General features: G+C 33.0%; 1 protein-coding gene and 1 long non-coding RNA gene across 2 annotated transcripts; one reads left to right on the top strand and one right to left on the bottom strand.

Annotated features, from left to right (window-relative positions):
* The first annotated feature begins 18182 nt into the window (after positions 1-18182).
* Positions 18183-21025, top strand: LOC107943955 (D-amino-acid transaminase, chloroplastic). The gene is made up of 5 exons (XM_041092296.1): positions 18183-18539; positions 18669-18739; positions 19432-19607; positions 19794-20467; positions 20690-21025. Exons 1-5 carry the CDS (start codon positions 18503-18505, stop codon positions 20782-20784), a joined length of 1053 nt encoding a protein of 350 aa, XP_040948230.1. The 5' UTR covers positions 18183-18502; the 3' UTR covers positions 20785-21025.
* On the bottom strand, positions 19257-21533 carry LOC121216844 (uncharacterized). Its single transcript, XR_005913053.1, has 3 exons — positions 21117-21533; positions 19798-20890; positions 19257-19700 (listed from the first exon to the last, which is right to left on the bottom strand). It is a non-coding gene; the product is annotated as an uncharacterized lncRNA (long non-coding RNA).
* Between the last annotated feature and the right edge of the window lie 5176 nt (positions 21534-26709).

Genomic DNA, 26709 nt, shown 5'->3' with positions numbered 1-26709 from the left:
AGGTACCCAGTCATCGGGTCTGCCCAATCTAGCGATGGAGGCGGTGTGCTACGAGCTTTTGGGTGCTATTTCGGAGAAAATGGAGGGAGGTAAGATCGAGATGGTTGGTTACGTGACACTTTCCCTAATCAGGATGAAGATTCAACCGAAATTGAAAGAATCCGATATGCTCGGGCATACATTCTTCAAATAATTGGAGGTTATCTGATGCCCGACACGTCACGGAGCCGCGTATATCTAAGATGGCTGCTGAAACTCGTTAATTTTAAAGCAGCCGGTGAATTGAGTTGGGGGTCTGTCGTCTTGGCAACGTTATATCGGGAGATGTGCGGGGCGACGCGACCGAGGAGAGTAAAAATCGGAGGTTGCCTGTCACTACTACAGTCGTAGGCACGGTTTCGCTTTCCATTTCTACGTCCTCGAGTGGACCACCCCTATACATTCCCACTCATAACGAGGTAAATTTTATATTAGATTTTACAATTATTATGTAGATATTTAAAAATAAAAGTATGCTAAAAGTTTATTTAATTAGGTGGAACCATCCGGCAAGTCATGCTCGATTACCTACGGAACTTGAAGATATACGGCTTCTATTGGACCAACAGTCGGAAGCACAAGTAAGTATTAAATAAAATAGATATTTCCATACATTCGCTAGTCGATTGGTATTTAGTATTTAGTATTTAGTATTTAGTATTATGTATATAACTAATATTTCTATCATATTCATATAGTTTCAATGGACACCATATGAGGATTCGGCAATTCGGGCAGTAATTTTGGAAGAGTTCGTAAAAAATCCGAATGCTTGGCACGTGAAAGTCGTGTTGATCAACTACGCAACCGTGGAGCCGCACCAGTCAGACAGAGTGCTACGACAGTTTGGATGTAGACAACCGGTTCCCGTGGATCCTGAGGAGTTTGACGATCAACACAAAGTCAACCTTCGGCAATTGAATACGGATTGGCCGAGTTACTGGTCTGAGTACATAGAAATGTGGGAAGATCGGTATCAATATATACCTACTCGGGAACCAATCATCGCTCTGGAGTTAGCGTGCATTCCAGAATACAGGCCATGGTTTAGGATCCATGGCAAGCCGTATTTACTGAAGCTAGAGGAGAGGCGGCGGCAAATACGTGTCGAAAGGGAAAGGTGCGGGCCTCTAAATCCAAGACGACAAGACGACGAAGGCAGCCCCTCAACGAGGCCCAAACATTCACCCGGCTCATCATCAGCGGCCATGCAATCACCACGCCCAACGAGAGCACCGATACAGTCACCCGACTTAGTAGTTCAGCCGATGATACCCACGCAACCGCCTTTTCAGATGATTCCAGGTGCGTTTCCTAGCTCTTATATGTATCCTAACCCTTATATGTATCCTTTTCCGAGTCCTATGGCAGGTTAGAGCCAAATGCCCGGTTCAGCTCCATTTCTTGTTATGCCAAGTGGACCGCCGATGTATAGGCCAGCGACGCACCAGGGATCGCAAGAGGGGCCGTCGGGGAGCTTTCTTTTTTACCAATCCCCACAAACGTATGGCTTTCAAACACCATCGCCGTTCGTGATGCAAACACCTCCACATACACTATTCTTGGAAAGTGAATCATCGTGTAACAGCCCAAATTTTAGTAGTGTCAGAATAGTGATTTGAGATCACTAAAATTGATGAAAAAGTTAGAAAAATTTATTAATTAATAATTATAAGTTAAGTGTGATTTTAGAAATATTTTTTAAATCAGTGAATTTTGTGATTTAAAAGAAATTATTAGGTAAATTGGGTCGAAAACGAAATATCGAGACCTCGATATTATAAACTGAGCCATAAATATTTATAAAAATATTTACGGAGTGTCAACAGGATAATATTAAAGTTTCGTTAAGAAATTTTAATGCTTTGATAGTTAATTATGAAAAAGGACTAAATTGAAGTAAGGATAAAAGTTTAATTATAGATTAAAGAAAAGTTAAAGGACCAAATAGGCAATTATGCTTTTTTCTAAAGTTGAGGCGGCATAACAAAAGAAAAATCTAAGATATTTTTAATTTAAAATATATATATATTATATTATACATGCGTAAGTAATAATTATGTTTTTATATTATATTATTATTAATATATTATATTATATTATATTATTATATTATTATTATATATATATGACAAAGAAAGAAAGAAAAGAAACAGAGAGCAAAACAAAACAGAGAAGGGAGAAAGAAAGAAACAGAGAGCAAAACGAAACAGAGAAGGAAGGAAGGAAAGAAAGAAAGAAAAGAAAAGAAAAAGGGAAATTTGGGGTTTTAAGGTTCAAAGTAATTTGGTAAGTCAATTTAATCCCATTTTCTCTTAATTTTGATATTTTTTTTGAAATCCTAGAACAAAATACTACTTGATTAAGTTGAAATTTTGGAAGTTAGTAGATTATTAAGCATGGTTCATGTTGAATAAATTGTTAAATTAGGGATGTATTTGATAGAAATTTTGATTGGAATTGAATAAAGGATTGAATTGTAAACTAAACTATAAGTTTTGAATTTTAGGGATTAATTTGAAATAAATTCGGAATTATGAAAACATGATAAAAATTAAATAGTTAAATATGAGTTTAGCAAGAAATTGGGTAGAATAAGGGTATGAATTGAGAAAGAAAAATATATAGGTTTAGTTAGGGGTTAAATTGATTTAATTTCAAGTTAGAAGTTAGTAAAGAACGTAATTGTAAAATAAAATATAAGTTTTGAATCGATAGGGATTAAATTGAAAGAATCCCGAAATTAGGGATTTATGGTGAAATTGAGGAATTAAATTGACTTTATAGTAAGAATTAAGAGAGAATATAGAGTTAGAATGCAAAAATAAAATTAGTATTGATAAGGGATTAAATTAGAATTTGATGTTGCCATAGAAGGGAAAAATGTTCAGAATGTTATAAAACATAAGAATAAGAGATGAAGTTTAATTTCCGAACCTTGGGGCAAAAATGTAATTATGTAAAAGTTTAGGGGCAAAATTGTAATTTTGAAAAAGTTAGAGTCGAGGACTATTTTGATGAATGTGATTATTAAATAAGTTAAATTTACTATTTTAGATCAAGAAGTACGAAACTCGAGGTTAGACAAAGGGAAGAATAAAGTTGAAGACTAAGTTGGTGAATTTGGCTATAATTGGTACCGAGGTAAGTTTACGGTAAATAAATGCAATATTTCAATATTTATTATTAATGCTGTTAATTTCCAGCAATTATGAATTTATTTTATGAATTTATTTGATGATGATCCAAGCATGAAATGATAGAGAATTAAAATTTAAAAGTCCCGTAGATACATAAGGATGGTACTGGATACGAATGTCATGACATTTGGGTAAAGAGATCCCATGTAAGACCATGTCTGGGACATGGCATTGGCATCCTTAAGATCATGAGAGGTCCTCTGTAAGACCATGTCTGGACATGGCATGGGCACCGAGACGAGAGGTCCCAAGTAAGACCATGTCTGGGACATGGCGTTGGCACCGAGATGAGAGGTCCCCTATAAGACCATGTCTGGGACATGGCATGGGCACCATCACGAGAACATCCCATGTAAGACCATGTCTGGGACATGGCTTTGGTATGTTATTATCAGAAGAGACCCGAGTATCCTTATTATTCCAATGTAGTTCAACGGGCTTGTAAACGAATCATGTTCATGAAAGTTCAGTTTAAAGCATAAATGGCAAGCTCAGGTAAGTTGTAAGACTTAAGAACTTATTATACTATCAATTGATGTTCAACGATGCAGCAAGGATTGAGTAAGTTATGCACACAAATATTCTAAGTAAACAAGTAAGAGAACTAGTATGAGATTAACTAAAGAGTAAACTAGAGATATAGACATTGAGTTTAATTATTTAAGTTAAATATTGTTATTTATTTGCTAGTAAACTTACTAAGCTTTATGCTTACTTCTTTTATTTCTCTTTCTCTTATAGTATTGCAAAGCTACTTCAAGGATCCTAAAGAAGTCGGAGATCGTCCACACTATCAACTACAACTGCTCGGTATTTTATATCGAAACACGTTTAAGTTATGGCATGTATAGGAATTTAGTTATTTTGTATGTTTGTAGTGATGATTTTGCTAATGAGTGATGTGTAAGTATTTGATGATGTATGGTTATTAAAATGATTAAGGATGAAAGTGTTTGTTGTTATGAAAGATTAGGTGATAAATTATGCATGGAAATCATGAAAGGATAAAATTTTGCAAAGAAACAGAATTCAGGCAGCACAGTGACGTGAATTTGAAAAATCACCCAAGATAGTATAAAATGAATTAGAGGGTGAATGATATATGGAATTAAAGCTTGTTGAGTCTATTTTCATGGAAAAATAACGGTGTAGAAAAAAAGAAATTTATATTTTAAGATATGTGAATTTTAGTAAGATAGGGGCAGAACTGTTTTTGGAGTCCCCTGTTCTGAGTTTAGAAAATAATAAAAAATTGTAAAAAAATGGTTATGAGTTGAAATTTACATGCTTAGATTCCTTAATGAGTCTATTTTCTATAGAAACAAGTAAGAACTTCATATGAAAATCCTATAGTGAGAAAACTTATTTTTAGTGACTAGAAGTCAGGGCAGTCTGGTGGTGACACAGGGGAGACTTTAACTAATAAACTGTACTAATTGGCTGAACCAAAAATTCTAAAAATTTTATGGTGAGTAGATATATGAGTCTAGTTTCAGGGAAAATTTACGGGATTAAATTTAGAGTTCTGTAGCTCAAGTTATAATTAATTTAGTAACTACTGCACAATTAGACAGATTTGCTGCGAATAATGAAATAAATTTTTAAACCTAGTTTTTATGCTCCGAATTGGTAAGATAAGCTAAGTAATGCCTCGTGCTCGACTCCGGAAACGGTCTCGGGTAAGGGGTGTTACACATCGTCCCAAGTCTCACAACCAGATGTCGTACCGGATGAATCATAATCCCCACCGGAGGAACAACAACCGCCGTCGGAAGCTAGAGAAAGGAGGAATCCAGCGCGTAACCGTCGACGGCCGCCATGTGGCGCTGAATCCCCCGGCATAGACATTGATTGCCGTATTTAAATTTATTTGTACAAATATTTTGAATAATTTGATATTATTTGATGTAATAAAATTGAAGTTTATTTGATGTAATAAAATAGAATTTTTGAATATTTTGCATATTTTGAATATTTTGATATTATTTGAGAATTCTACTAACCATTAATACCCTTAACTTAAAAATCCTAACCTAATTTAATTAAAAACTCTAACCTAATTAAATTAAAAACTCTAACCTAATTAAATTAAAAACCCTATTTTAATTAAAAACACTAACCTAATTAACTTAAAAAACCCTAACCTAATTTAATTAAAAACCTTATTTTAATTAAAAAACCTAACCTAATTAACTTAAAAAACCCTAACCCAATTAAATTAAAAACCCCTAACCTAATTAAATTTAAAACCCTAACCCTTAACTTAAAAACCCTAACCTAATTAAATTAAAAATCCCAACCTAATTAAATTAAAAACCCTATTTTAATTAAAAACCCTAACCTAATTAACTTAAAAAAACCCTAACCTAATTTAATTAAAAACCCTAACCTAATTAAATTAAAAACCCTAACCTAATTAAATTAAAAACCCTATTTTAATTAAAAACCTTAACCTAATTAACTTAAAAAACCCTAACCTAATTAAATTAAAAACCTTAACCCTTAACTTAAAAACTCTAATCCTTAATTTTAAAACCCTAAACCCTTAACTTAAAAATCCTAACCCTTAACTTTAAAACCCTAAACTAAGTTAATTAAAAAAATTAAACTAAGTTAATAATTTTACTTTCACATAATGTTAGATTTGGAAAAATATTTTTTCCTGGTACTAACAATTAATAATTTTATATAATTTGATAATTTTACTAACCATTAATATAATTTATCAATTAATAATTTTACTTTCACATAATGTTAGATTTGGAAAAATGTTTTGACTGGTACTAACAATTAATAATTTTATATAATTTGAAATTTTTACTAACAATTAATACAATTTATCAATTAATAATTTCACAACCATTAATTTTTTTACAATTACATTCAACTATTGCGATTAGGGCATGATCGACTTGTATGGCCTGGATTCCTACACCATCCGCACAACTTCGTTTGACTGGCTTTTTCTCGGATATCCATATTGTTACGTATTCTAGTCGAGCAAGGTCGACCTTTTGGTTTTCGACATAATTCTCTATTCGGTAACAGCATAAAAGGAGCAAGAAATACGGGCGACCACTTAGGTTCATTTGGGACCGGTGGGAAAACGTGTCTTCAGAAGTTGTACATGTTTTTTAATTTGTACACTTCGTCCACATAACTCATCAGATCCAGACAGAGCTTCTGACAAGCTGCAATAACATGCACGCATGGATAACGAAGTGCATCAAACATCCCACAGTCACAAGTCCTATTTCGCAAGTGTACACGATATTACCCGCCAACAACACCTTGGTGTGGTATGTCAAACTCTGTCATGCGAAACCATAAATTGTCTCGATCGTGACACACTGTGTGCATGGTGTTTGCCCTCGCCTTGGCCTTGTTAATTTCTTGAACTACCTTACTGCACCATACATGGCCTCCCTGCATATGGCCTGCATAACTTGCTGCTCGCTTTGGAAATAGCGCCGCCAAATGAAAATATGTCTCTCGCACAATCGATGTTATCGGTAGATGGCGCGTTCCCTTAAGAACAGAACTTATGCATTCAGCCAGGTTCGACGTCATATGGCCATATCGTAGGCCGCCGTCGTATGCTTGTGCCCATTGTTCGAAACGTATGTTACAAAGGTAGTCCACCCCTTCTTCGTTAATTGAACGTAAAATTGCCAACATCTTGTGAAAACGATCTTTATTTATTTCATGCCCTGCCAATATAAGATCATAGCAAATAATTTATACCACTTTTACTAATAAAACTAATTCAAATTGACAAGCGAAATAACACAGATAGAGACTAAATACCCATGTTGGTCACTTGTCGTCGTTCGCTCATAGATGGATATTGCCTGTAGGAGTTCGAAGCAACGTGTTTTAGGCAAGATTTATGGTGTGTGCGCTGCCATAAGCTTCCTTATCGATCAAATGCAGCTAGTATATCGGCGCCCCGATCTGAAATAACACAGATATCAGGTTGGGGGCACACATGCCTCCTTAACCTAGAGAGAAAGAAATCCTAGTCATCAGACGACTCCCCCGGTGTTATTACAAATGCAATTGGAAGAATTCTCCCACTGCCATCCTGTGCCACTGCAAGCAATAGCCGATGAGTATACCTACCGAACATGAAGGTACTGTCAATTTGTACCAACGGCTTGCAGTATGAAAATGCGTCTCGGCATTGCTTAAAGGTCCAAAACAGGCGTTTGAACACTTGGAATCCACGTAGCAATCGGTCGTTGTAGTACGCATGTTCCGTTTCAAGGTAAGTGATGGCACCTGGGACGTATCTCTCTAGCACCTGACACTACTGCCAAATTTCATTATATGAGGCGTCTCACCCACTATGCATCTTCTCCAACGTCTTTTGCTTAACTATCCAAGCCTTGCGGTAAGAGGGTGTGTACCCCATTTGGCTGCGGATATTGGCAATTAACACCAGCACTGAAGTCCTGGGATCTGCTTTTATCGTGGGTAGTATCAAGCTAGCTAACATAGCTGAATCCATCTTGGGATGATCTTGTGAAACACCTATAAACTGAGTACATTAAATAATGCAACATTGCATAATAAAAGTATTATTCAGAAACCGTCAATACTATACTTGCAGCACATGTATGTGGACCTTTGTACTTTTTAATCTCCCACAACCCTATCCTTTTCCTTAACGAGGTGTAGATTTTCCATGAACATGTGCCGTCTTGGACCGCACACTTCGCCTCAAACTTATCAGATTTGGATTTAACGACATGGTAGTTAATGCCGTTTTTGATGCTATGTTGTTTCAAAGCACCAATAAAACTATCCTTGTTGGTAAACTGATTACCAACTTCAAATTCACCGGAATCTACCCCCGAACTTGTACGATCACGCAACTAGTGTGGTAGATCTGGAAACTCTAACGCATCATCTGCAGACATATCGATATTATGCATGTGGGCTGGAGGTGAGTATACTCTGAATTATGGATTTTCTTCTTCATCTGAACTCCTTTCAGCATCTTCAGGTTCTGTTGGAATAGGCTCCGGTTCAAAAAATAGGCCAAATTCTGCACCATCTGGCCCGGGCTCTCGAGGTGGATCCACATTGGAGTCATCTTCTAACCCACAATCATCTGCAGCATATGAGGTCCCCTCACCGGTTGACGTCGTAGGGAGTACGTCATCCCTTCTTCTGGGCATTTGATAACGTCCCCAATTGGATGTAGATTGCCACCCACTAGAACTTGATGCTGTTCCCCAGTACGTATTTCCAGCATCAAACGTCGAGCCACCGACGTACATGTCTCATCCACCAACAGAGTGTCTTGTGGGGGATGTGCATTCGACACCGCTACCGAACATGGGCTATTTTGTATTTTGTAACCCGCTAACCGAGTGTCAGCCAATGGTCGTGTATACATCTTGAACATCGGTCGCAAGTACATCAGTTGGCGATGTAAATTGTACATATAACTCAATATAAGGTGCTCTACTAGCAAGATGAGTCTGCACCATTACCTCTAAGCTACGAGCACCTTTTATGTCGAACGAGTTATATGTCACCGGATCAACAGAAGAACAAAAATCGATGAATGATAGATAAAACTTTCATTGGTGTCGTTCCGAAAATTTTACGCCTAATTCTTTTACGAAGTTCTATCAAATTTATGTTCTGGTTAAAAACTAGTCGCACCGTATTCTCCAACAAAAAAACAACACCATTCTCGGTGTGGCAAACCTCACCATCGTAGTAAATAACAGCACTAATACGTTCACTCATATTTGAAACTCTAAGCTTCTTAGCCTCTCTAAATTGTTTCTGTTGTGACTTATGCATTCTAAGAACATTTTCTGCCTAATTTATAGCCTCAGCCCAAACATGCTACTGTAGCAAAAGCGCGTCCACAAGGGCGCGATTTTCACAATTTCTTCTCAAATAGCATCCTGCTAGAAGCGATTTTATACTATTAGCTTAGAAACATCAAAAAAAAAAATTCTTCCATGACCGACTGTAGCAAAAGCACGTCCACAAGGGCACGATTTTACAAATTCTTCTCAAATAGCATCCTGCTAGAAGCGATTTTATACTATTTGCTCAGAAAAGTCAAAAAAAAATTATTTCTTCCATGACCTACTGTAGCAAAAACACGTCCACGAGGGCGCGATTTCACAAATTCTTCTAAAATAACATCTTGCTAGAAGCGATTTTATACTATTTGATCAGAAATGTCAACTCGAAATTATTTCTTCTAGGACCTAAAAACCCTAAAAAGCCTGAACCCTAACCCCTAAAAGCCAAAAAAACCTAACGTGGGAAAAACGGCAAAATCGCGTCCACATCAGCGCGATGTTAGGATACGCGTCAGCGCAATTTGCTTATGTGGTAGCAAATCGCGTCCTAGAGGGAGCAATTTGTTGCCATGTCAGCAACTCGCGCTGACGTGGCCGCGTTTTCCTGACGCGTACCCTGACATCGCGCTGATGCGGCCGCGATTTGTTGAAAAATGGACCATCCGGTAAATAATTAAATAATGGGCCCATTTCGGTAATTTTTTTTAAAAATGGCTTTTTTTGGTAAAATGCCCCAATTTCAAGGGATTTCCATGGTAAATTATTTTTTTAAGGCCAAATTACACTTTTGGGAAAATTAAAATAGAAAGGATTAATACATAATTTTTTATTTGATCTAATTGGTATTTAAATTTAAAAACCATAAATTAATTTTATATTTTTATGTACTAATTAATACCATTAAAATATGCTAGTATGATAATCAGAGGCAAATTTAGGGGTTGGCAGGTGCCACGGTCCCCCTAAAATAGAAAATTACTATTAAAGCCCTTTAAAAATTTTTAAAATTTTAAATTAGTAAAGGTAAAATTACACTTTGGCCCTCCTAAAATTATAAAATTTTAATTTAATCTTTTAAAAATGATAAAGATATAAATTATAAAAAAATTAAAATTTCATCTGGCCCCCTAAAAATTTGTTCTAGCTTCGTCCCTAATGAAAATGATAAACTAATAGCATGATGACATGTGACAGTCTCACATTTTGACTCGTGACAAAATATATATAATTTATAAAATATATAATTTTTTCCACAGTGAATGAACAAATTTTTGTCTAGGTTCATTTCAGACAATTTTTTTAGTATTTTTATATATTTTAAATTTTTTGTAACATATAGGATTTGTACATTATTACTTTTAAATTTAAAAAATATAAAACATAAAAAATTATAAATGTAACCTCCCAACTCGGCCTAGACGTTTAGACCTAAATTTGAAAAATTACATCAACCACCAAGATGACCTAGTAGGGTTATCGAAGTTTTTGAAAATAGTTATTTTAAAACATTTGTTTAATTCAGTTACAAACCATTTTATTTTCCTCAAAATCTTAATTTTAATTTGGCAACGAAAAAATGATATCTATCGATTTTAAGAAAAACTGGGGGTTCATGCATACTAATTAATAATTATAGCATAATATCTTAAAAACTCAAATAAAATGTCATTCAAAATAAAACAAACCTAAATCCTAAGTCTCATGTCACAGTTCAAAAATAAAACTTATAGTCCTCAAATAATAAAATAAATGGAAATATTAAGCCTTAATAAATTGAAAATAAAATAAATTATGCCAAGACCCTCCAAATATCGTGCCTGCGTCCTAACCTGGTGGGTTATCTATAATGATGAAAAATTAAAGGGGTGACCTATGATGCTCAGTGTGAGTCCATTTACAATAAAATCAATGCAACAATTATTAAGACACATTAATTAACATTGCATACAATAAGCATATATAACAGTTCAGTTCAAAGTATCAAATTTTCAAGTGCAACCATTATTAATATGTTAGAAATCATAATAATAGTTTTAAGAATTAACTAAATTCTCATTTTTGCCCGCAATAATCATATCCATGCGTACACATTCACGCTTATGTATCATAACATAATTTTTAGATTTCTATGCACATGATTTGAATGATGCCATACAACTTCAGGTTTAAATAGAATAAATCCTACCCCACCGCTACACACCATAATGGGAGTTCCCTAGAACTCCCATCTTCAACACATCAGGATGTAGATAAATCACTACTAGTTTATAAATAATAGTTGTCATTAGGCTGTGGACACACAACAAGTCTTCGCAGTTGGAATCTACCTTTGGCTGTGGATTTACAACAAAAGTCCTACAAATGAAACATGTTTTTTGGCTGTGGATACACAGTAGTACCCGCAGATGGAATTTGCCTTTGGCTGGTGGCGAGTAAGGAGATAGTCTCAAATGGTCTATCACTTGTTAATGGTATCTAATTGTAACACCTCTCGTCCGACCCGATCATCAGGTCTGAGTTATGGGATGCTATAGTTGTTACCGAAATAACTACGAACAATTAACATTCAAAACAAACATAAATCATACAAACATAGCAATTGCAATTCATATTCATAAAATATAACATTTCTAGGGTCTTATACAACCTTATGTATGCTTTAAGATAACTTGGAATCGAATAAGGATCAAATTACAATATTTCCAAAATTTCAGCTTGACATCGCGACGTGAGTGACTTGGCCTCGTTGTGACAACGGGGTTTCTCGTCACACTATAGCCTAAAGCCCAAGTTTCGTCGCGACAACCATCGCTTGACGTCGCAACGTGGTTCTATTTTTGACATAAACTAAGCCTTTTGGTACTTATTTCAATCAACCAAACCATTTCACACAATTGGTGCATTTGTGCACATACAAACCTACATAAAAACATGTTCAACTACATGTCAAATACATGCCAATGGTCTAAATCTAAACATTCATTCCAGTGATCCACAATTTGACATCAAAGCTAAACATTTCAATCTATTCAGACTCCACATATTTAATCATACTCAAAAGCCATTCAAAATAACATTGAACCATTCCATAAATAAGTAGGGTTCGCACCTAGGTGTTTGCACATATATGGATTGCCTGCATCAAGGCTCGTACAAACAAGGTATAAATAGGGTTCGCATGTTGTAGCATGTATGGTTCACATGTACTTTCCTTCTAGGGTTCGCAAGGCAAACATGTAGCGTTCTCATATAATAACAATTTAGGGTTCGCATGTAATAACATATAGGGTTCGCATAAGTATACTAAAGGTTCGCATATTCAATCATATAAGGTTTAGTATATGAGTTCGCATATAAAACAGTTTATAAGGGTTCACACATATAAGGGTTCACATGCAACAAGGTTCACATATATCAGGGTTCATATATATTACATGTAGGCTTCGAATAAATATATTCTAGGAGTTTGCATGCAAGGGCTCACACATTGGGACTCGTACACAGAGGGTCGCATAAGAGGGGGTTCGCAAACTACAGGGGGTTCGCCTATACTGATTACTTACTTTCTAATACTTTAATTAATTATGTACAATGATTTAAGTTTAGACCCCACACTTGATTTGAAGACTAAAAACCTTATTTGGATGAGGAGATTGACGATCTACTTGGAAGGAGAGAGACAATTATGAAAACCTTGAATTCTTTAGTTGAAAATTGATTTGGCAATGGATGAGAAAAGAAAAAGCTTTGGGAGTTTTCCTTGGAAAATTCTTTAGATAAGAATTCTATTGTTTGAAAAGATTTCTTATTTATAAAACTCTTTTTTTCCTAATTGAAATAGGTTTTAGTAATTCATGCAGAATTAGGACTATTTTAAATTAAGGACAAAATTAAAAAAATAGTTTTTGACTGGGCTATTTCAAAAATTCGACACTTTTATGGGTAAAAATAAGAAAATAAAATATTTTGACTAAATCGTACACAAGGGATTTAAAACTTAGAACCTAAGGAAAATCTAAGGCTTTACCACTAAATCAATAAGCTCATTCTTATTAATTCTTAATGAAAATAGTTTTTAAGGCATTCTAAATCCTTTACCCTATGTTTAAAAAAAATCTAAATTTTATCCCTATTTCTACTAGCCATATTTTTGGGATGTGACAATCCTCCTATTTAAGGGTTGGGGACTATAATACCACATTTATTTTGTGGTTATGGTTCTTTTCTTCATTGGTATCCTTATCAATATTGATTATAATTTGTTCAGAAAAATGGGTAAATTATAGAATTAGTCACCTAATTATTAGTGCGTTTTTGTTTTAGTCATCCAATTATTAAAATTTTCAATTTAGTCACTAACGTTTCAAATCATTTCTATTTTAGTCACTCACATTTTAGGTTGTTTCTATTTTGGCCACTCTCCATTAAATGGTTAGCGTAAGTTATGCCTTTTTCTAATTGGTATAATAACACATTTAGCCCTCAATACTAAATTCTATTAATTTGATCTTCAAACAGATATAAATATTATGAAAAAGTAAAAAATATAATATTATTTATATTTATACAAATAATATTATATGTTTTTATATTTAATTGTAATTTAAGGCTTAAATATGCATTTACCTCCCCCGGAACTTGACACCTCTCCAAGTGAGTACTTATGATTTTTTTTGTCCCAAATTGGTATTCGAATTTTCATTCTGTCAAGGGTTTTGGTTATTTTTTTGTAACGATATTAAATATAGGACACATGACACTCTTAGATTGTGACATGTGGCCTTAACGAGGCTACAATCTATTTTTTATAAAAGATATTTAAAAATTAAAAGAAAATATATAAAAAATTTAAAATATAAAAGAAATTATAAATTATAAAAATATGTGTATCTAAAAAATTAAAATCTTACAAAAAAAAATCTAAAATTCAAGTTAGAAAATAAAAACCCTAGAAAATTTACATCTTTTTTTCTAAATAAATTGCAAACAAATTAGATGAAAATATATTTTACTATAATTTTATGCTTAAAGATGGGTGCAGATTATTAGATGATTCTTCAAGTTGATAAGAATGCAAAAGATGATGATTTGAAAAAGGTTTATAAGAAGTTTTTTTTTCTTTTTATTTGTTAGGTTTTATAGGAAAAATTGGGTTCCTCTGTTGAGAATGCTGTTAACACGATCATGAATGAAGTTTATAAAAATCACAAATTTACATATAAATTTAACAAGATTTACTTATATGTGTTTAAATCTATTTATATTTATATTTAATATGTGTTTGAGGATCAAATCGATAGAACTTATAAATGTGGATGGTTAAATTTATTGAAATATTTTAAATTAGGATTAAATTGACAGAATATGTAAATATTGAGGACCAAATGTATCATTATACCAGTTTAAAAAAAGATCACATCACCACTTCCGTTAACCATTTAACGGAGAATGAACAAAATAGATTTGATCTCAAACGTAAGTGACCGAAACAAAAATTATCTAAAACGTTAGCAGCTAAATTAAAATTTTTTTATAGTTGAGTGGCTAAAATAAAAACCTATAGTTAAGTGCAACAATATTAAATACACATTTATGACCACTAATTGAATGATTAAAGAAAACAGTAGGATTCAAAAGTTTAGGTAAAACTCTTTGTACATCAAGAAGGCCATTTAGCCAAAATACAAATCTCCATTATTCCCACAACTACTTTTGGACTTCAATGCTTTGATTTCATCTCATCTTTCACTAAAATTTGTCTATATATGTATTTGGTATATAATTGTGTTTTATATTTATATAAATTTTGGTAAATTTATATTTACGGTGAAACTTGGATGTCGGTAATGGGAATGTATTATAAAGAAAAAAAGATAAAACACACAGATTTTAAGTGAAAATTTTTTCAAGAAAAATCACAAGCAAAAGAGAAAAAAATTCACTAATGTTGAATTTGAATAATACAAGAAGAATTACGACTACATCTATTTATATGTTGAAAAATATTATTCTAATCAATATTAAATAAAAGAAGTAAACTTCTATATGAATTCCATTTGCGTAAACTGTATCGTACCGTAGGCTGTCAGCCTTCGTCGTCACAGATCCCCTTATCTTACCTGCATATTTTATTTTTTAACAGGAATTTAAATTATACAACTCTAACTTTTTATTTTTAATTATAAACACTTTACATGTACTCATATATATATATATTATATAGTATGTTTATGTCTTTTACTATTATATAATTAAATTGCTTTGTCATTTTTGTTTGTAAGAAAATGACACAGCAAAAGACAGGGTCTGACTTGGAAAATCTTATGTCTTTGCATTTGCCGGCTGGGGATATCTTGTTATCAGTCTCCGGTCGGCATGAAAACATATTTAAAAAAGTTGTTTGAGTGGGAAAATTAATTTTTATTTTTGCATAATTTTAAAATGTATTATTTTAAGATATTAATGTTTCTGATTATTTAGTTTTGATTAATAAATTTTTTAAAAAAAATTTGTTATTAAAATTTTATAAATTAAAAGCTAATAACCAAAAAAAATAAAAAAATGTGCAAAATAAATTTAATTAATTTTTAATCTTATATATAAAAAACTAAATTTTACTTTTCACATGTGCCCTAAGTAAATTCAAACTTGGAAGTAAGTCTGTAATTTATAGGAGGTGATATTGTTTTTGTAAATATTAATAATTTATTATGCACTAAATGCATATTATATATAATAAAAATATTTTTTTATAGAGAAGTTGTTGAAGGTGAATTTTTAAATAATAGATATATAATTTACTCTCATTCAGTACTATAAAAAATATCATCAATATTAGAATAAAATGTTGATAAAAGTTTAAGCGTACAGCAGTTTCTCCATAAACATCGTGAACTTTCATCACTGTATGTCGTTTTAGCAGTAAATATATTATTTCACAAATATTTAATATTAGTAGCTGTAATTGATTTGACATTACATACATTTTTGAAATAATGTTTTTCTTTTTTATACAATATTGAGGCAAAGATAGTAAAAATTTTCGGGGCGGAATTAAATTATGTATTTTTATTATTTTAATAGTTTATATTTTGATAATTTTTAAAAAATTAAATAAAAGAGTTATCATTTGGGGGGTAAAGTGTAATTTTATCATTATTATTTTAAATTTTTGTAAATTATAAATGATTTAAGTGGAAATTTTTTTATTTTACGAGGTCGGGCCCCTTACCAGTCCCCCTAACTCCGCCACTAGCAAGGGATAAGAGTCATGTGATTTAAATCGGTACCAAATTAAAAAATGTGAGTAGGATGTTAAAATTTCAGTTAAAATCGAACTAATCGATTGAACCGATCTAATTCAGTTAAGCGGTTGGTTAATCGATTTAATTAGGTTAGAGATCGATTAATAATTTTTGGGAGGTTCGGTTAATTCAGTTCGAAATTAGGTAATTAACCGAACTTAATAATTAACAATACAAATTATATGTAGTTTTAATTCGGTTAATTCGGTCAAATGAACATTATCAAATTTTTTGATATGTGTTATACTTATTTTAATAAAAAAATAAAAACATATAAATTTCGGTTAATCCGGTTAACTGACAGAATTAACCGAAATATTTCAGTTCAGTTAATTTTTCTTTAAAAAAATTCGGTTCAAATAACAATTTAATTCGATTAATACTAGTTCGATTTAGTTAATCATTTGAACACTCCTAAATGTGAGTGGGGTTTGAAATATTTTCAGGTTAGGTCCTTCAACTTTTCTCAGGCATATAATTTAACTCTAATTTGTTTTAAATATTTTTAATTAAGTGTAAAGTTTATCTTCTTAATTTATTGTAAAGCTGATAGTACATTTATCCAATTTCAACTCAAGGATTATAATTAATATAAAAGTTATACTTATAATAATTTCTAAAATAATTAATTAAAACATATATTAACTAATAAATTTTAAAATTTTATATAAAATTTATAATAAATAATTTATACAATTATTCAAATTTCAAACAATATCTATACAATTTTAAAATTTTATAGCGTACAATATATGTATTTTTACGGTATTAAAATATAATATTTAAATAGTTTACAATAGACAATATTTTATATATTATTTCATATTATTTGTGAAAATGTACAAAATTTTTAATATTTTTTTACAAATAAATTTAATATTTTTAAAATTAATACATAAAACTAACTCGTCCATAGAGTTCTCTATGGGCCTAGCCAGAAGACCAATCCGAAAAATGAGAAGGTTTGGACAAAAAAATAAGCTTGAAAATTTGGTTTGGATAAAAAATAAAATCCGTTTAGAAAATGGGTTGAGCCTCAATAAGGTTTTTTTTGCCCGACTCACCCGAACTTGCAATTAAAAAGAAAACCTTATTGTTTTACTATTAATTTTTAATGTTTTGCTATTGTTTTCTCTACTTTTTTAACCACTGTTTTGCTACTATTTCTTTATTTTGTTGTTAATGTTTGGATATTGTATAACACTTGTCTTATTGTTAATTTTGTTACTATTTTAGAGCCATTTGCTTATTAAGTTACAATTATCTTAGTGTTGTTTAAGTATAAAGGTTTTTTTATTTATTTTTAATTTGTTGGGAAACATTTATTTTAATATTTTTAGTGTATTTGGTGAATAATATTTTTACATTTTTTATATAAAAATTAATACGGACGGGTCAAATCAGCCCCGAGTTTTAGTATTTTTATTTGGACTGAACTTGGGCAAAAATTTAGACTCATTTTTTGAACTAGATCGAACCTAGGATTTTATTAGGGTTTGACCTAATCCATGTACAATTAGGGGTGTTCAATTGGTTAACCAACCTGAACTATCATTAACCGAATTAATTGACTCTTTTAAATCATTAACCGAATTGAATTTTTTCGGTTAATTTAGTCAATTAACTGAATTAACAAAAATTTATATGTTTTTTAATTTTTTGTTAAAACAAGTATAAAACATATAAAAAAATTAGCCGGATTAACCGACTGATTAATTTATACTTCGAAAAAATTAACCGAACTAATCGACCTCTGACTGAAAAGTTATATATTATAATATTATTTATTAAGATCAGTTAATTCTGTTAATCACTGATTTTAAACCAAATTAACCTAATATAATATATGGTATCACCAAAGCGAACCCAACGTCAAAATGACCAGAAACTCTTTTAACTTGTACTATCTTAGAACTAGTAAAATCACGTTTCTCCAAAACCCAAGCACTGCAAGACAAATTATAAACTCAATAGATTCCACTCTCTTAAACAAACCAAATAATTATAATAATGAGGAAAAACCCTCACTTTCCATTCCACTTCTTTTATATTTGGAATCCAAAGCCTCATTTCTCTTCATTCAACATCTAAAGGGGGTATTTTTTTAGTTCTCCAATTTTCAACTATGGCCTATTGCAACCCTTCTTCTGATCAGAAACTAGGTGAACCATTCTTCTTCTTCTTCTTCTTCTTCTTCTTCTTTTTTCTTAATGATAGTTCTTTGGGTGTTTTTATTTTAAACTTTTGAGCTTATTTGTTGCTTTTGTTTCTTCTTTGTTTGTGTTTGGAAGATGAAATGGCTTCAATGGAGGTTGGAAGTGACAAGGATGTTAAAGTTCATGTCTTCTCTTCATCATCAGAGGTTAAACTTAAAACTTAGAACCCAGGACCTCAACTTTTGATTTTTCATTTGATGTTTTGATCTGTTTTAGTTCAACAGAAAAAAAGAAGAGAAAATTTTGGTTGTTTTGGGGGAGGGGGGGTCTTGAATGAACTCTGGTTTAAGCTCCTTATTCAATGGGATTTTGTGTTCTGTCGAGATAAAATCAAAAAAAAATTGGGGCTAAAGCTGTAAAATTTTGTGATAATATGGTTTAAATTGAATGATTAATTTTTTTAGGAGTCAAAAATATAATTTTCCATTTGGTCAAAGCTAAAAAAAAATTAAATTTAACTGCTAATTTTCTAGAAATAATTAAAACTTGTCCTGTTTAATTACATATAATTTTAAGGTTAAAATATGTTTCAAATGTATGTAGTTCTCGTACATTTGAAAATTTAGTCTCTCGAAATTTAAGTCCAATTGTTAATGTTACTAAATTCTTTTGTTAAGTTCATTTCTATGGCATTTTAAAATAAACAAATACTTCGTAACCGTGTAACAAAAAAATGTTGTAATGAACTTAAATTTAATAGAAGAATTTAAGCAACACGAACCATTAGACTTGCAACTTTAAATCCAAAAAAATCCGAAAAGTAGAGGGTTAAGTTTCATGAAATAGACCAGTCTTGTGTCATTGGTATTTCCTGATATTTTGTGTGTGTGTCTATCAGTTGATCGAAAAGCTGCACGAGAAGTGGAGTCCGGTGAAGAAGAAACCATATCCGGCTATGTATTCCAGCGTTTTCGGAGGGATCATTCTTGACCCTGCCATGATGGTAATTCCCATAGATGATCACATGGTTCATCGAGGCCACGGTGTATTCGATACAGCAGTCATTCTAGATGGGTAGGTCCCTGGTTTCCCTATTTTCGGTACAAAGGAGACCGATAGTTTGGGATCGAGAGAGGTGTTATAGGTGTCGAGATTCGAATCCCCAACCTGTTAGATGAACCCACGAGTTCATGATATCTCTTTGAGGCATTAGTTAATATATGTTTATAAAGCTTAATATAACCTATCCTATTTTTGTAGTTACCTCTATGAGCTGGATGCTCATTTAGATCGCTTCCTTCGGTCGGCATCGAAAGCAAGAATCACCCTTCCGTTTCCTCGATCAACTCTTCGTAGTATTCTTGTGCAATTAACCGCCGCATCACAGTGCAAGGAAGGAACTCTACGGTACTGGTTGAGTGCCGGTCCTGGTAATTTCTTGCTTTCTCCTGCCAAATGCCCTACTTCTGCATTCTACGCTGTAGTCATTGCCGACGTTGTCTCGCAATGCAAAAACGGGGTTAAAGTGATAACTTCGACTATCCCTATGAAAGCACCTCAGTTTGCTACAATGAAGAATGTAAATTACTTGCCGAATGTTCTTTCAATAATGGAAGCTGAAGACAAGGGTGCATATGCTTCGATTTGGGTTGACGATGATGGTTTTATTGCGGAGGGCCCTAATGTGAATGTCGCATTTATAACCAATGATAAGGAACTTATTTTTCCTTCATTCGATAGGATCCTAAGCGGATGTACTGCAAAAAGGCTTCTTGAATTAGCACCTAAGTTGGTCAAGCAAGGGCGTCTTAAAAGTGTCAAAACTGCCAATCTTACCGTCATGGAAGCCAAAGGTGCAGCAGAAATTATGTATATAGGAAGTACGCTACCGATATTGCCAATCATCATGTGGGACGAACAGCCCATCGGAGATGGTATGTACAATCTAATGTTTCGAAAGCCTTAAAATACATCCAAACATGCTTTAGACATTATTTTTCTAGTAGAATCGAACATGACTTATCGTTTGAGTGCATCTGTTTCTTGCATATGTAACAATATTGCCTTGCTTGATTAGTCCGCCTCCTGATTTTTGGCTTAACAACGACGGATTAGTGCATATGTTCTTACCAAAGTCTGCTTATTTTCCCTTATAGGAAAAGTGGGAGAGTTGACAATGGCACTCTCCGATCTGCTTTGGCATGATATGGTAGCTGGTCCTAATACACACAGGATCTGTGTTCCCTACTGAATCCGAAGTTCATCGAGGGTGCTCAGAAAGAGATCATACACCTTGGCACTCAGTAATTCCGATCGCATATCCTAGATGGATTGCCTCCAATGTTTTCTTTCTGCTCCTAAAATGAATTCACAAAAAGGTTCCGAATAAGAGGCCGGTTGCTTGTACTGCTGTTCATGTTCGTGTTCATGTTATTTAGCAAGAACATAATGTTAATGACTCATTATTAGATCAAATTGATGCATTACATCCATAGAATGACTCCCAAGAGCAATTCTCTTAAAGTACAGAACATAGTAATACAAAATAACATGAAATACGGAATAGGAAACTGAGTTTCTTACTAGAGTACTTCTCGTATCTTCGTGCTAAAGCAAAACGGCACAAGATTTTCCAAGTTTTCTGTAGCTACCTTCTTTTACAATCTCGAAAACAGCTAGGTTTCGTCATTGTAGAACAACTCTCAGCTCTTTTCTAACAGCATATTGAGTTGGGGGGAATAGGAATGTATTCTGAAGAACAAACTATTGCTGCGACCGGCTGCATCATTTCACGAAAACTGCAAAGCCGAACTATTTATTCGTTAGAACATTATAAAGCATTGGTTTCTCATGTTCCAACAACATGCCTGCATAAATATAATGAAATGGAGAAAGATATGCTATGTTCTCTTTGAGGAACTCAAATTTTCCACCATTCAAAAAGTGTCTTTTCCTTTGCATCTTATCTGGTGATTCAATAATGCGTTGAAGTTTGGCATTTTGTGAGGGCATGCACATGGGTTTAGACCAGGTAATATTAGATAAAGTTGGATTACTCAACACGAAAAAGGAAAAAATACTATCAAATATACAAGTACAATATGAATGCACAAGTTTGGGTTGTAAATTTGATGTTATTATTTCTTTAGAAATGTGAACTTTTAAGAATGACCCTATAAACTAATGGATTTAAACCTTAAATTTGAGGCATTACAATGACTAAAATCTTGAAAAGTTAAGAGATCAAAATGAAATTAACTGCATCACAATAAAGCTTGGAATAGCCTTACCTTCCACATCATCCTGAAGAACCTGCAATATCTCATCTGGTGGATTGTTGTAAACATGAAATCCGATGGGCTTGTTAATTGCCAGATTGGCTGTAGTATTAGCAACTCTATTACCTTGTATGTATGCATAATCCTCACCTCCCAATTCTGTTGTAACATTTTTAAATATTTATAGTGTTCTAATAACTATAAATGAATGGGTGTAATTAATCAAAAGATTATATTATTTGATTTTTTGATAAAGAATTATAACTATTTGAATAGTTATAATATTAAATGAATAATTATGTGTTTACTTTAAAGACATTATTATTCAGAAAGACACCTATTGATGAAAGATGTCTCTATGAAAAGACATGAAAATTCCTATAAATAGGAATGAGATTTCATTTGGAAAACATACCAACAAATTTTAATATTCTTTCTTTCCTTCCTTCATTTTCTAATATTATTAGATTATTCTATAAAGTATTGCTGCAGAAATCCTTTGTAGAAATTGAGTTTTTATTATGCATTGCTCAGTGCGTAGTGGACTATTATTGTCAATGCAAAACGTAAATAGTCATTGGTTTCATTGTATCATCGAGGTTAATTTGCTTGAAACTCATTTGCACACCGAAGATAGGTGGAGACGAATATAATCTTAAAGATAGTGGCTTAATACACACCTTAGAGCCTTGCCCTATTTCTTATTTTTTTGTTCGAGTTCCGTTCTTGTGTTAGAGAATTTCCTCACCAGAGATTTGAACTAACAATTTTAAGGTTATATCTCATGATGACTACCACTGTAATGACCCAAATTTAAGGTTATCGGAATAGTGGTTTTGTAACCACAAGTCCGATGAGGAAATTTTTATTTTTCTTATATTTTTATGGTCTACGATTTCACAAAATGACTTCGTGAAAATTTTGTTCGAAAATTTAGACGTTTGGGCACTCAATTTAGTCAAAAGGACTAAATTGTAAAAAGTGCAAAAGTTGAGTTCTACATGTTAGAGGTATCCAATTATGAAACTTTAAATTGGAGGTCCTTATATGGTAATTAGACCATTGGTTAAGTTGGTAGACAAAAATGGACATGAGATAAGTGAAATAGGAAATTTTTAAGTTAGGGGCAATTTGGTAATCAAGTAATAAAAAGAATTAAAAAGGGAAAAAGATGGCCAAAAATATCTTCTTCTCCATGGTGAATGAAATCAGCAAGGGGGAAGCCATATTTAGGGTTTTCAAGGTTCCAATCTCCATAGTAAGTGATTTCAAGCCCCGTTTTTAATGTTCTTTACGTTTTTGAGATTCCGGTAGCTAAATTTAGCTTATTCTAGCAATAATTTAACTTAGGGTTTATATTTGGAAAAATACCCATAGGTGAAAAGTGTTTATTTTGATGTTTTAAGGTAGAATATGAAGGTAGAAATTATGTTAAATAATTTTTGCTAGTCGATTTTAAGCGAAAACGAGTAAAACTCCACAATCGGTAAAATACCTAATGTTCACAACTGCATGTTAGAGTGAGAATTTGATGTTGTCATAGAAGAGAAAAATGTTCAGCATGTTATAAAACATAAGAATATGAGATGAAGTTTAATTTCCGAGCCTTGGGGAAAAATGTAATTATGTAAAAGTTTAGGGGCAAAATCATAATTTTGACAAAGTTAGAGTCGAGGGTTGTTTTGATAAGTGTTAGCATTAATGAGTTAAATTTTTTATTTTAGATAAAAAAGAACGAAACTCGAGGTTAGACAAAGGGAAGAATAAAGTTGAAAACTAAGTTGGTGAATTGGGCTATATTTGGTACCAATGTAAGTTTATAGTAAATAAATGCAATATTTCAATAATTATTATTAATGCTGCTATTTTCCAGCAACTATGAATTTATTTGATGATGATCCAAGCATGAAATGATAGAGAATTAAAATTAAAAAATCCCGTTGATACATAAGGATGGTACTGGATACGAATGTCATGACATTGGGTAAAGAGGTCTCATGTAAGACCATGTTTGGGACATGGCATTGGCACCGAGATGAGAGGTCCCATGTAAGACCATGTGTGGGACATGGTATAGGCACCGACATGAGAACATCCCATGTAAGACCATGTCTGGGACATGGCTTTGGCATGTTATTATCATAAGAGACCCGAGTATCCTTATTATTCCAATGAAGCTCAACGGGCTAATAAATGAATCATGTTCATGAAAGTTCAGTTAAAAGCATAAATGGCAAGCTCAGGTAAGTTATAAGAGTTAAGAACTTATTATATTATCAATTGATACTCAATGTTTCAGCAAGGGAAGAGTAAGTTATGATCATGAGTTAACTAAGTAAACAAGCAGGAGAATGAGAATGAGATTAATTAAAGAGTAAATTAGAGACCTTGACATTTGAGTATAATCATTTGTGCTAAATGTTGTTATTTATTTGCTAGTAAACTTACTAAGCTTAATGCTTACTTCTTTTATTTTTCTTTCTCTTATAGTATTGCAAAGCTGCTTTAGGGATCCTAAAGACGTCAGAGATTGTCCACACTATCAACCACAATAACTCGGTATCTTATGATAAATTATGTTCGAGTTATGGCATGTATAGGGATTTAGTTATTTTGCATGTTTGTAATTATGATTTTGCTAAAGAATGATATGTAAGTATTTGATGATGAATGGTTATTAAAATGGTTAAGTATGAAGGTGTTTGTTGTTATAAAAGTTTAGGTGATAAATTATGCATGGAAATTATGAAAGGGTAAAATTTTGCAAAGAAACAGGATTCAAGCAGCATAGTGACGTGACTTTGAAAAATCACCCAGGATAGTATATAATGAGTTAGAAGGTGAATGATATATAGATTTAAATCTTATTGAGTTTATTTTCATGGAAAAATAACAGTTTAACAAAATTAATTTTATATTTTGATATATGTGAATTTTAGTGAGACACGGTCAGGTCTATTTTTGGATTCCCCTGTTCTGAGTTTAGAAAATCATTAAAAATTGTAAAAAAATGGTTATGAGATATAGTTTATATGTCTAGATTCCTTATTGAGTTTATTTTCTTTAGAAACAAGTAAGAACTTCATATGAAAATCCTACAAGGAGAAAATTTATTTTTAGTGGCAAGAGGTCAGGACAGTTAAGTGGTGAAACAGGGGAGATTTTAACTAATAAACTGTACTAATTGGCCGAACCAAAAATTCTAAAAATTTTATGGTAGGAAGATATATGAGTCTAGTTTCAGGGAAAATTTACAAAATTAAATTTTGAGTCCCGTAGCTCGAGTTATAATTAATTTAGTAACTACTGCACGATTGGATAAATTTGCTGTAAATAGCGAAATTAATTTTCAAAACAAGTCTTTATGCTCCGAATTAGTAAGATAAGTTAAGTAATGCCTCGTGCTCGACTCTGGCAATGGTCTCGGGTAAGGGGTGTTACATTTTGTTAGTATCAAAGCAGGTTTAGTCGGTTCTCGAAAATACGCAGTATGAATAAGAGTCTACCTATACATGCCATACTTATATATTTTGATAGTGTGACGACTCCTGACGATTTTAAAATGTTTTCTTTTATAGTTATGAATCCTGAACGAGCTGGTACAGATGAAGTAGAGAGTAATGCTTCTGCTCCCGCAAAAGGGACGGCGCCACCAGATGTTAATGTTAGTGAAAGGCCTGCATCAGTTAGACAGGGAGAAGGAGCTAGAGAAGCCTTCTTCCAAGCCATGAATGATTGGTTTGCCGAGTTTGTTCGTACGAATCTGACTGTGAGATCTCCACCCCCTCATGATTCACAGGTTCCCCATGTAGCTTCCCCAGCTACAGGTATAGTTATTAGGGAGAGACCACCTGTTGATAGGATTAGGAAGCAAGGGGCTGAAGAATTTCGGGCTACCAAAGATGATGATGCAGAAAAAGTATAATTCTGGCTTGAGAATACCATCAGGGTTTTTGAAGAATTATCTTGTACACCGGAAGAATGTATGAAATATGTTGTTTTACTTCTTCGAGATTCAGCCTACCATTAGTGGAAGACCCTTGTTTCAGTAGTACCGAGTGAGAGGGTTACCTGAGATTTCTTTCAAGAGGAGTTTCGAAAGAAGTATATCAGCCAGAGATTTATAGATCAAAAAAGGAAGGAGTTTCTTGGGCTAAAACAAGGTAAGATGTCCGTGACTGAATATGAACGTGAATTTGTCAGACTTAGTAAGTATGCCCGGGAATTTGTGTCCACTGAAGCTAACATGTGCAAGAGATTTGAAGAAGGGCTTAATGATGATATTCGATTAGCAATGGGTGTCTTGGAAATTAGAGAGTTTGTTATTTTGGTTGAGAGAGCTTGTAAAGTAGAAGATTTGTTGAAAGAAAAAGAGAAAGGAAAAGCTGAAGTTGAAGTACAAGATACAAAGAAGAGGCAAATGAGTAAATCATTTTAGTCTACGTCTAAGTGGCCTAGGGAGCTCTCTAGCGGATCACATTTTCCAGCTACATATCCTAACCGAAGCAGGGGCAGAAGATTCAAGGGTTCTAGAGCTCAAACCAATACAGTTGCAAGCACGGGCAGTACTCGACCTCCTAGGCCGGAATGTCCGCAATGTGGGAGACGCCACCCCGGAGAGTGTAGAGCAGGTGAAACTGTTTGTTTTAGATGTGGAGCGTCAGATCACTTTATTCGGGATTGTCCTGAAACAACTAAAAGAGAAGAGATAACGAGTGCGAGATCAGGAAATGCTCTTACCAGAGGTAGACCACAGAGAAACCCAGGAGTGGGAGCGAGTAACAGGGGTGCATCCAGAGATTCAATAGCTAGATCAGATGTTAGAGAACTCGCAAGAACATATGCTATTCAAGCTCGTGAAGAGGCATCCTCTTTTGATGTAATTGCAGGTACATTTT

This window comes from Gossypium hirsutum, chromosome D05 (genome assembly GCF_007990345.1).
Source record: "Gossypium hirsutum isolate 1008001.06 chromosome D05, Gossypium_hirsutum_v2.1, whole genome shotgun sequence".
Lineage (NCBI taxonomy): Eukaryota > Viridiplantae > Streptophyta > Magnoliopsida > Malvales > Malvaceae > Gossypium > Gossypium hirsutum.
This window is presented reverse-complemented; position numbering and strand designations above follow the sequence as displayed.

Bases quoted from the DNA above. Each gene is read 5' to 3' on its own strand.
- LOC107943955 (XM_041092296.1), top strand. From the start codon at position 18,503: ATGGCCTATTGCAACCCTTCTTCTGATCAGAAACTAG. The intron at 18,540-18,668 runs GTGAACCATTCT...TGTGTTTGGAAG, and splicing joins TTCTTCTGATCAGAAACTAG to ATGAAATGGCTTCAATGGAG. The intron at 20,468-20,689 runs GTATGTACAATC...TTTCCCTTATAG, and splicing joins CGAACAGCCCATCGGAGATG to GAAAAGTGGGAGAGTTGACA.